The 11,812-nt window shown below is 38.9% G+C and overlaps 3 protein-coding genes across 3 annotated transcripts in view; 1 reads left to right on the top strand and 2 right to left on the bottom strand.

The window, feature by feature from the left end:
• The window catches only part of LOC116704430 (rho GDP-dissociation inhibitor 1), an 11,585-nt gene extending 7,965 nt beyond the window's left edge, over window positions 1–3,620 (bottom strand). Inside the window, exon 1 of the mRNA XM_032539929.1 lies at window positions 3,471–3,620. The gene's annotated coding sequence lies outside the window, so the exon portion shown is untranslated. The remainder of the gene's footprint in view (window positions 1–3,470) is intronic.
• Window positions 3,621–4,505: 885 nt separating this feature from the next.
• Window positions 4,506–8,220, bottom strand: LOC116702710 (THO complex subunit 4). Its single transcript, XM_032537079.1, has 6 exons — window positions 7,908–8,220; window positions 6,434–6,592; window positions 6,191–6,338; window positions 6,010–6,076; window positions 5,010–5,208; window positions 4,506–4,918 (listed from the first exon to the last, which is right to left on the bottom strand). The coding sequence occupies exons 1-6, from the start codon at window positions 8,097–8,099 to the stop codon at window positions 4,904–4,906; spliced, it is 780 nt and encodes a 259-aa protein (XP_032392970.1). The 5' UTR covers window positions 8,100–8,220; the 3' UTR covers window positions 4,506–4,903.
• A 2,070-nt stretch (window positions 8,221–10,290) lies between these two features.
• Window positions 10,291–11,812, top strand: part of LOC116702648 (excitatory amino acid transporter 3) — a 22,365-nt gene continuing 20,843 nt past the window's right edge. The window contains exon 1 of the mRNA XM_032536973.1: window positions 10,291–10,561. Within this exon, the coding sequence (XP_032392864.1) occupies window positions 10,432–10,561 (130 nt within the window). The 5' untranslated portion in view covers window positions 10,291–10,431. The remainder of the gene's footprint in view (window positions 10,562–11,812) is intronic.

Raw genomic sequence — 11,812 nt, 5'->3', positions numbered from 1 at the left:
GTAATGAGAAAAGTTTATTTTATGGATTTCACAAATTTGTACTCGACCAGAGCTGGTCCGACTTGACTCTCATCGGGTCCAATGCCCAGCGCCATTTGTTTTAAACTCCTTTCTCAACTAAAGCTGTATCTATAATTTTAGTTGCGTCACCACGGAGACCACACACACCGCACTCTCGCTTTTCGGCAAAGATTTGCCCTACTTTGCATCTGACTAAGCTCTGTCAGATAGCTCTGATTTTAATTTATATATTTTTCTAAAATAGTCATACCCCAGAAATCCAACACCATGCCCAAGTATTTTAAGCTCTGCGTTAGTTAGAGTTGCGTTCCTCTGATATGATTTGTAGATGAAATCCATTGACTCAAATATAAAACTGCATGCTATTTCCCAAATTAATTTATTTTTTCTCACAGCCGCACGCTGGAGATCCGGCACAGTGCCGGAACACTTTAAACAGTATATAGCAATTGTAAGTTGCTTTGAATAATTGAAGAGTCAGCTAAATGACATGTAATGTAAATATGAAGACATTTTGATAGTAAACAGCCTTTTGTCTGTTTGTTTGTCTGTCAGCAGGATTACCAAAAAACTACTGGCTACAGGAAGGGTGTAGCATGGGCCAAGGAAGAACCCCATTCAATTTTGGAGCAGAGCCAGATCACGGGGCAGATACACAAATTACTTTGGACTTTTGTTGACATTGCGAGATAGGGCATTTGCGCTGCATTCACATGGGGTCGGAATAATCGGAAAAAATCATTCTGATCATATTTCATGGCTCATCTGATCGCCTTCCTTTGCTCTTCATTGTCCTGCAAATACTGGAAACAGCCATCAACGTGTTGCTTAAACCCCCTAAGCAATTAAACACATCACATCTTCTTTGTAGCGTCCATGTTGTTTCCACACTACATCTAAAAGCACTTGAACACACCAGAGTTGGAAAAACAACATCCTAAGCCGGAAAAGGGACCATCCAAGAGCACATGAACGCACCATTGGCCTTGGCAGAGGTCTGAGCTCTCCGCCTTTGCTAAAATATACAGAGCTTAACAAAGCTGAGTAACAAAAGCAGGAAGAGCTTTGTTCATGCCAAGAGACTTGACTTCAGATTAAAGATATCGTCTGCAGAGCTACACAGGCCTTGAATCTTTTGTTAAACAATGCAGTGTAGACATCTGAATTAGAGCCCGAGTGATATATCAACGGGCCAATATTAGGCATTTCCTGATCTATTGGTATTGGCATTTATGATGTCTGGTAAAAAAAAAAAACTGAATCATTTATAATGACAAATTATTCTGATAAATGAATATTTAAAAAATAAAAATGGACGGTCAACCATGTTATGAGCATTGGCGTTGCATAGTTTGTCCACCAGAGGGCGCTCTACAACGTCCCTGTTGGCAACACAGATTTTTTTTAATGTGTTTTTGTTCCAAAAGACTTTAAGTTTAATATCATGAGTTTGTATTTATATGCATTTTATTTATCAGAACTTTAATATATGTTGCTGTTCCTCTGTTCTGTTGTGACAATACAATTATTATATTATTTTAGTGAGAACTCATAAATAACTACAAATAACTAATGTAAATAACTCATTTAAAATGAGGCAGTAAAAACAATTAGTACATTAGTAATTTACAGTCAACTGTAAAGTCACTGGTGATTATCACTATACTGATTCATCCCGAGCACACCTCTTGCTGAGTCTCTCCTCTGACCTGCAGAAACTAGCAGCCATCAGAGGAATGTTAGCAAGCAGTAATGGAACAAACGCTGTCGACTGACATTTAGTCTGCAGTGACATATATGTGCCTGAGCAGGGTCCAAAGAAACTGCTCAAAAACTTAATTTGCTCTTTCTTACTATTCACCACTATACACACACACTATTGTACCTGAAGGAACCAACAACAAGTGCAAAGAAGCATCTGTAAAATATTATTACCTCAATTGGTTGCCCAGATTTTCTATGAGCGCATATCCATACTTATATTATTAATAGGGTTTAGTTGAGGCTAGTTCTCTGGTACCTTAAGGATAATAGGAAGGTGAAAACATGTCATTCAACTTTTATGGAAATTACTGTATAGACCCAGTAAGGTGGCTCATAAAACAAAACACTGCTGCAAAATAGTCCACTATTTTTATTGAACTTTCCTTTGATTTCAAAATGCACTCCACTGTTTTGCATAACTGAATTTGATATCAGCAAGAGACAAAATCGGTATCAAGGGTTTTTGTAATGACAGGAGAGGTGCTGTTGGGAAATCAAGAAGGTCCTTTTCTCTTCTATTTAGTTGGAAAGTCTATACACAGTGGCAGAAGGTTGGTCTTAATGAGAGATACTGGTGATATTTTTATGTTTTTGAGATACCACTTGAAAAGGAAGTATGATTTCTTGATCATTATATTTAGCTTGATCATATGTGCTTTGTTTCTACAGTTCAAATGGCTTAAAGGGACAAGAATTAAGGAGTTGGGCAAAACTAATATAAGAGGCATCATTAAGCACCGTCATGCAAAATATCAACACTAAGAAATGTCAGGATTTCACTGGACCCCAATATGACTGACAGGCCCACCCCACCCAACTGCTCCATAAACAATACAAAGCTAGTACCTTCTAATCCATATATATATATATATATATATATATATATATATATATATATAGGAAATGCCCAAGAGGCTGGAGTCTGCTTGACTCAGTGTCTCACTCAAGTTTACATCTTCTGTCTGGCATGGTTTTTTTCTTAGTAAATGTAATTTATGTTTAACAATAACAAACTGCAGGGCAGCGAACGGCACAATGTATCTAATCCCTTTCGGCCCCTGCTGGACTGGCACAAAGAAGAAAGTTCAAAGTAATAAAGAATTAAATGGAAGAGATGTAAACAAAAGAATAGTCTTCCTATGAATAAAACAATATTTCCCTGAAAGAAGTAATAAAACATCGATGGCCTTCTCCCAATGCTACTGAATTAGAAACGTCCACAGGTATGTCAAGTCAAGATTGCAAGCTGCAGCTACCGTAGCGATGAAACAGTACCTTAACGCTACATGTCATGACTGTGGTAAGTTAGCTAGCTAACGCGTCGCTACCACTGTAGACTGGCATCTTCTCAGAAAACCGTTACCTCTTTTGACAGCACACTGCTAGCTTCATAAAAGTATCCTAGCCTGAGTAATTAATTGAGTTAGCTATACTTAACAATAGGGCCTCAACCTTTCTTCGCGTAGACCCTCTAATAAAGGGTGGGACTGAAGAAAGAGACTAACCTAGTGGCTGGCTAGCTGGTTCGCACAATTGGGAACAATTCAGCCGAGCTAACCAGAGCCTGCGGCTGACATTAGCCTGACAAGTTATCAGTTGACAGAGAGCGGTTTCAGCGATGTGCGACCATTCAGAATTTCCCTAAAATATGTGTTATTGGCTGCTCTTGAGACTGACTGACTTACCTTTATATTTAATGAAGTACTGATTTCAGGTGCCTTTACAGCTGCGTTTAGTGCGTCCGTCGCTCCAGTGCAAGTATGGCGAACAAGGGAACGGCGCCGCCCCGTGCGCCGCGCACGCGCGCAGCAAGGTACCGTGAATAGGCCTGCGCACGCAAGTGAAGTGCGGTGCCGCGCTCCACCAAACGTTCATTTATTTCTTGCATAGTTCACCAACACATTTTTATGATTTTAACTCTGAATACTGTAATGGCTCTGGCGTGTCTTTTTATTCTTGGTCACTACCGTTTGACCAAGTCCGGAATTGGGGTACATGTAAGTATGTATGTTAATAACGATACCTATGTCCAGGCATCCGTTTACGTATACGTTTGTTACATATTTGCAGTGTTTTTAGTCATCAATTGTAAATATCTGAAATTGCATTTTAGTAGTCATAAATTGTGAATATTTGTAGTGACATTTGTACCTGTATAAATGATTGTACAATTTTAAAAATAGAAATTAAATGTTCAAAATTACATTGTACATCTGTAATGTTTTCCATATCAGCTATCTGAAATTTAAAAACAAATCTGATTGCAGTTATCTGAAGTATTGTTTCCCCTGTACAGATTATATTCCTATCTAGAACATTCATTCTGGATAGGATGAATGGCATTGTATCTGAAATGTTCTTTTCGCGTAAGACAAAATAATTAGACATCTGCGATACATATCCAGTTAGTCATTTCATGTTTAAAAGGTTTGCACCAGCTTATGCAAGAAAATGTTAGGTTGATGACCGTGTGACCGAGATCACCCTTCTACACTCTGAATAGCTCAAGCTGACCTGACTGATCTATTAATACACAAAAGTTTTACATACAAGTGTTTAAGTTTGACCTTAACATTTTAAGAAATAATTTATATAGAAAAGAAATAGACAAATTTTGTTTTTTCATTTGGTCACATTTGGTTTTCATTCATTAAAAAAAACAAGGGCAGGTATTTTCTAGGGAAGAGACATCTCTAAATAAGCAAACACCAGAAAGACAATTCAGTATAATTATTTATGTACAAAACCCTTTGAAATATGTCCATATGCCAAGTATACAGTACCAAATGATAGAACTGATGTACATTAACATTTTCACATTAAATTAAAACCATTTGTCAAACCATTGATGATTTAAGAAGAAAAAAAGCCTTGTGGCAGCTTTAAAGCAATTGTCTATACATTTAGAAAAGAGCACAGGGGCTGGTGGCCTAGGAAATAAATCCTCAAAACAAAAGTTGCCCCAGAAAACATGGCTACAAAAATACTGAGAAATATTAAAAACAGAATATAATGGTCCTCTCGATAAAAAAAATGGCTTAAAAACAAAACGTGTAATAAAGTCCAACATATCCGATCAACCAAAAAAAAAAAAAACACAGGAGCAGCATCCTTTCTTCTAACTGGTGTCCATCTGAAAGTCATGAGAAACGTGATTATTAAAATAGCAATGAGTGTCAAAAGTATGGTCAAAAATAATGTTTCCACGCAAACCAAGTACATACTTTGGCATTATAAGCATCCAACTGGGCATCCAGCTCCTCTGCAGAAAGTTGGGGTCTGTTTCCACCTCCTCTTCCCCGACCCCTGAAACCTCCCCTGCCGCCACCTTGCCTCCTTTCTCCCCGGTCGCCACCTTTACTCCATTCATCCCGTTCAACCTTGGCCTGCCCAAGCCTGCTGCGGTCAAAACCTCTGTTTGAACTGCAAAAAGAGCAGACATTTTTAGATTATAATAAGCACCAAATACTGCAAAGCCGAAATGGGTTTCCTCAGGAGGGTGGCTGGCGTCTCCCTTAGAGATAGGGTGAGAAGCTCAGTCATCCGAGAGGAGCTCGGAGTAGAGCCGCTGCTCCTCACGTTGAAAGGAGCCAGTTGAGGTGGTTCGGGCATCTGGTAAGGATGTCCCTGGGCTCCTCCCTAGGGAGGTGTTCCAGGCACGTCCAGCTGGAGGAGGCCCGGGGAAGACCCAGGACTAGGTGGAGAGATTAATCTCCAACCTGGCCTGGGAACGCCTCGGGATCCCCCAGTCGGAGCTGGTTGATGTGGCTCGGGAAAGGAGTTTGGGGTCTCCTACTGGAGCTGCTGCCCCCGCGACCCGATACCGGATAACCGGATGAAGATGGATGGACCAAATACTGATACATGAATGCTGTGACTGTTAGTAAAGCAAGCCCGTTTTATAAATGCTGCTCGTTTCCCCGATAGTTCACAATCACCTATCTTCTCAAACTGCAATTATGACATAAGTGGTGTCTTTTCCTGGTTTTAAAGGCTAAATTACAGTAAAGTGATGTCATTTTCTGAACCTACCAAAACTGAGCACGACATAACGACTACTTTGTTGTTGATGGAAACATTAAGCTATTCCACAAACTCCGAGCAGTTCTGAGCTTGCATTTCTCCAAAAGTTGAGTCCGCCTCACCACACTACCACCATTCAAAATGAACTGAAATACCTGTGTTTGTTTCTGGTGGACACAGGCAGTGTGAAAGCAGCCTTACCTCTGGGTAGATGGTCTACTCTCTGTGTCAACATCTGAAGACACTTGCTGGATTTTCATGGGACGGCCTAAAAGAAGAAAGAAAAAAGAAAAGTGTGAGCATTTTTTTTTTTTTAAAGGTACTTTTAAACAAGCAAACCAAGTATGACAATGCTAATTTAGCATGAGAACCAAATCCTCACCATCAAGAGGGACACCGTTATAATGCTTCATGGCTTTAAGAGCTTCCGCCTTAGTCTCAAAGTGAACATCTGCAGTCCCTTTACTGCGACCAGACCGGTCGTAGTGCACTGATGCTTTCTGTAATGTCCCGAACTCTGCAAACAACTCCTGGGGGGCAAAGTAAAATATATATTAAAAAAAAGTCAGTTATGTTCACAAAATGTTGAGCTAGCTACGTGGATTAATGGGGTTTAGTAAGTCACCTTGATATCCGAGTCAGAGACACCGAAGTCCAGATTGGAAACCAGCAGCTTGCCACTACTACTTTCTACACTTCTTTCTGCTCCTGGACTTTGACCTCTGCGTCCACCAGTGTGCTCCTCGAACATGTCATGCTGCCATTTGTCTGGTAACTCTCTGGGCTGTGGAGAGTAACAAGAGAAAACAATGTCCCTGGGTTTAGCCTGTTCTCTCACATACAATCAAAAAGTGCACTGGTGAGAAATATTACTTGATTGTAGAGCTGGGCAATGTGGAGAAAATTAAATATCACAGTATTTGTTACCATTTACTGTATGTTTATGTCAATATTATAGGGTTGACTATTGGTGCTTTCACACAAAACATGTTGATAAATAACCACAAATTACGTGGCTACAAAGACTAAGTGGGTAAAGGAAAACAGTTCGAAAGTCTAGTAAGTTAAAAAAATGACATCACTAAAACTGTAATGCAGTTCTTAAACCAAAGAAACACTCCTATCATACGATATCCAAAACTGAAGGCAATATCTAGCTCTAAAATACATACATATAAAAAATGTAATTGATATAGCGCCCAGCCCTTCTTGACAACAAATTATAATACAGATGAGTGATTAACAGGATGATTCTTAGTTAAAACACTGAATATGTCACATCTGTAGGCTGTAAAGGTTTGCTTGAGATGATGCCAAGGAGGAACCACACAAGTCCAGTAGATTCAAGGTTCTTTATTTGTCACGTGCACAACAATAACAGAAGTGGTGTGTGTGTGTGTGTGTGTGTGAGTGGTCATTGTGTTGTTTTAAAGAAATATCAATTTAGTAAGTTGTCCATAAAAGAGTATTGGGATTCCAGCCAGGGGAATCATTCAGTTCGGTCCATCAAAAAAAAAAAAAACACGGAGATTATGGCTTTTCTTCAAAAGAGAAAAACAAAAAGATTCGCCCTGAGAAACTTTTCCATGGAGTGGATGATGTCAACAATTTTCACTCTTTTTGAGATTTAAGTTTTTCCTACGGTTCCTTCCATTGTAAATAATTGCTATAGCATTTTATCTGCTGGATGTTGTAGCTACATTTCAGGACACTTCCAACTGTTCATAGCGCAGGTTCAGATACAAAGCAGCACGTTACAGGTAATCGTTGGTGTCACGTGGGGAAGCGTTTTAATGACGCGGACTTAATCAACGTCACCGCGATGTATCTAAACACAACTATTAAATAGACAAAACACAACGTAAACGTGAAGTAAAACAGGCGGGGCATGGACATTTTCTTTCAGGTAATTCAGGATCCCAGCTAGCTTCTGTAGCTAGCTAGCTCACCGTTAGCTGCTAACCACACGTAGTTAAGGGAAATGCATTAGCATGTAACGCTAACATGCTATGATGGTATTATGGAGAAATTATTAAAACGCCACGTTACGTTACTTTCATTTCAATTGTCGTTAAACTGCAAAGGCTTCTCTCTCATACCCTGGTATACGGTGTGGATCTGTTGTTTCTCTCACGGTTGAAGTTATTCTGTCGATTCCGCATCGGCCTCGACGATCCACCGGCCCGGCCTGAACTTCCACCGGTCCTGGACGATCCTCCTGAGCGGCCGCTTCCTCCTTTCTTATTGAGCTTAATAATGTCGTCCAGAGACATACTCATCTTATCAGCCATCGTCGTGTCTAAGATTATAGCTAACGCTGAAGACGAACAAAGGAATGTCGATATCGAGAAGCGGTTGTTTATCAGCTGCTCTCCGGTGGCGCGGTGTTACAACTAACGGAAATTACGTAAATACTTTCAAGAAGTGACGCGATATCCGAAGTCCCGCCCTTTTTTTCTAAAAACTTTATTTAAAAGTTTAAAAAAAAACAACAACTTGTAAATTAAAGAAAGATAAAACGCTCGTGCAGTCAGCCAAGAGGCCGTTTCTTATTTCACACATGAATGTGTAACATGGATTATATAATTGTGCCAAAAAGCATATTTCCAAGAAGTTTAACTGGTAAGCTAGACCATTTCAAGGAAATTCAATTGCTAGGCAACAGCCTGGCACCTTGTTAACTTTGTGAAATGTACTGGTACTGGTAGGCCTACATGATAAAAAACCCACTGATAAAGTAAATCACAAGAATTTTATTGACGTTTATTTTCTATTAGTCATCTGTCATTTAATTTGAACAGTTCATTCCACTTTTTTGAAACTAATGAAAAAGCAATTGCAATTATATACAATTTGGAGGTAGTCAACTGGCTACAACCTTATTTCTGATAGAAGTATTGAACCTTTACTCTTGTATCTACTTATATTAGATTATATCATATATATATCTATATAATATTATTCTATCTATATTACCTGAATTATGTAACAACTGACTTGCTTGCAGAGAGAGCATACAGTACGACACTCAAAAGCAAAAGTTACCCAGCAGTTAACTGTAGCGTACATATAAAGGAACCCAAACAATGGTGCCACCCACTGTCTCATCAATAAAGTCCCTACATCATACAGCTGTTCAATTATAGCCTGAGAAGGGGAGACCATGGACGGTTGTTAAAGGGACGGTAACATCCTGAGTTCCTCCAATCAGAAACAAGCTGGAGTGACTGCGCTCACTCTGTACATGCTTAGGGGCCGTTTACACATACAAGGTTATTCTGAAAAACGGATGTTCATGTAAACTGAGACAAACAGGTTTAGGCAGTCAAGGAAGTGAGGAAGAGAAGAGAAGAGAGAGGAAGTGATTTGTTGCTGTTATTGACATTTTCAAGATTCTGATTGGCACTGATGGCAAAAAGTACTAGTTCCAAACTTGTCAATGATAAATAAGCTCTCATTTTGTAAAGTGGTTCTTAATTTATTAGGAAAATTGCAAAAAGTGTTACAACAATGCTACAGTATAGTATATACAAAAAATATATATGTATATACACATACTGAAATAATAATTTATCCTCTTTATTGATAATTTCCCTATTGGGAAATTACAATTCACACTTTGTTATTACACACTACACACAGGCCTGAAATACACACACATCCTATACATGCAGTGCCCAGGAGGTGAACTACCATCTCTTCGTACTTTGGTCCGTACGGGGCCTAGAGTCAGCGACCCTCCAGTGCCCAACCCGACTCACTAACTGAGCCACTGCCACCCACCCTTCAAACATAAATCTCACAGATCAAATGTGAAATCGCCTACTTATAGAGTTTTTAGTGGAAAAACATCTATCACGTCAACTGGCAAAAAATATGGCCTGCTGAGACTTTGCTGTATATGCAAAAAGCACCCTAATTCATTATTTAAGTCCAACAGAGGAGCAGCTTCTCAAAGAGGCTCCGACAGTTTAAATGCCGCACGGACCGCTACTGGAAATCATTCCTACCACAGGCAATAAAACTCTTCAACACGTCACCCCTGGGTGCTAGAGGAGACTCTGAGACACCACAACATTGCACTAAGGGCAACCGGCCCGATTGGTTCATTTAAATTTTAGCATACTTAAACAGTTGCACATTTTGTTTTTCCCATCTTGTATACATTTAAATAATTGTTCTTATATTCTTATTTTTATTCTTATATTTTGTTATTATTATTATTTCATGCATATTGTATGCATGTATATTTTGTGTGCTGCTGTAACACTGTAATTTCCCATTTTTTGGGATCAATAAATATCTATCAAGCTATCTATCTATTTAACTAATTATGACAGAGCTGAAACAAGTTGTTCAATAAATATATACTGTATATTAATATATATATAAATATTTAGTATATGTGTGGAGAGAGAGAGAGAGAGAGAGTGCCTGACTTGTTTTCTTTTGTAGTGATTGTTATTTTTGTCAGAGTTCTATCTTCAGAATCAATTGAATAAAAACAAAAGAACAAAGACCAACTGCAGTCTAAACTGTTCTGATTATTATATTTTTGTCATCAGTATTATTAGATAACCTAGCTAATGTCAGTTTACTTACTAGCTTAGCTACCATGGCTGCATGACAATGGAGATTATTACCGATGAGGAAAACCATGCTACCTCAAGCTGGAGTGATTTCACTAAAAAAGCTTGGGATTGCTTTCTGACGAATATATTTCTTGTTAAAATTCAAGGCGCTGTTTTCCTGGGTAAGTGATGACCACAATTATAAGTTAGCGTTAACTAACGTTAGTTGGGAAGAAATATATAACTTATAGCTAGTTAATTAAAGTAAGCAGGACTAGCTTAACCGCTAGCTACAGCTGACTAACGGAACTGTTTCCACGTTCGGACACTTTCTGGCATATCTGTTCAAGTACGAATATAAGTTACCTATTAATGTTTTCAGGTAATTTAATGGTTTTAAACTAAAGTATAAGTTCTTACCTTTCTAACGGTATATTGTTTTAACAAATTAGTTGAGCTTTTACTCCATAACAGTTGGCTAAAGTAAGCTAACACCGCTGATTTAGCCGTTGTTTCGGTTTGACTGGTTTTGGAGTTAACGGGCGATGAGCTAGGTGTTGGAGGCGGGGCTGCACCGCTGCAGTAAACAGTTCCGATCCATTCGCCTCTTTTTCCCATACATTTTTCGGGGTCTTGTGAAATATTACGGTAGTAACGGGTTGCCGGGACAGGAGTATTTCGACCCGATCAGACATAGCGTTACATGAACAAATGAGCCGTTGTCATAATGAAAATATCACTCGTTGTCTGGCGAGTGCAACGTTGGTCTCCGTACTGTAAACCGCGGACACCGAATTTTTTGAATTATTTAGTGACATTCACGCTTAAATTAGTTGTAAACTGCCCCCAACCTATTATAAATAACCAAGCTAACAACAAAGACACAAGCCTGATAGTTCACCTTTCCACACCCTAGCTAACTAATCTCCAAATGGCTATAAAATGGGAGTTTGACAGTCGTGACTCGTGTCCAAATGAGTAGTAATGTGTGTAGACTACCATGAGAATGATGCACGTCCGTAGAAATAAATATAAACCACAATCAACGGGATCGAAGTGACACAAGTTAATCTGGCATGTCTCCACAAGCGTTCCATGTGCGAACACTTCAGAAAGTAGGTTTCTCAGATCGATTTGAAGTCAGATTAATAAAGAAATGATGGCTATAAATATAGCATTGATAACGGAAAGGTTTAGGAAAACACTGCGTTTGTAGTAGCCAGTTGCGAGCAGGCATCGACACAGCCACCCACCTTGTCAGTCTTCGTCCTTGCAATGGCATCACAAGTTCATTCAATGGCAGTACAGCATGAATTAGACAGATAGATATATAGATAGATAGATATTTATTGATCCCAAAAAATGGGAAATTACAGTAGCACACAAAATATACATGCATACAATATACATGAAATAATAATAATAATAATAAT

This window comes from Etheostoma spectabile, chromosome 2 (assembly GCF_008692095.1).
Source record: "Etheostoma spectabile isolate EspeVRDwgs_2016 chromosome 2, UIUC_Espe_1.0, whole genome shotgun sequence".
Classification (NCBI taxonomy): Eukaryota; Metazoa; Chordata; class Actinopteri; order Perciformes; family Percidae; genus Etheostoma; species Etheostoma spectabile.
Note: the sequence above shows the minus strand (reverse complement) of the source record. Positions and strands in the feature narration are given on the sequence as shown.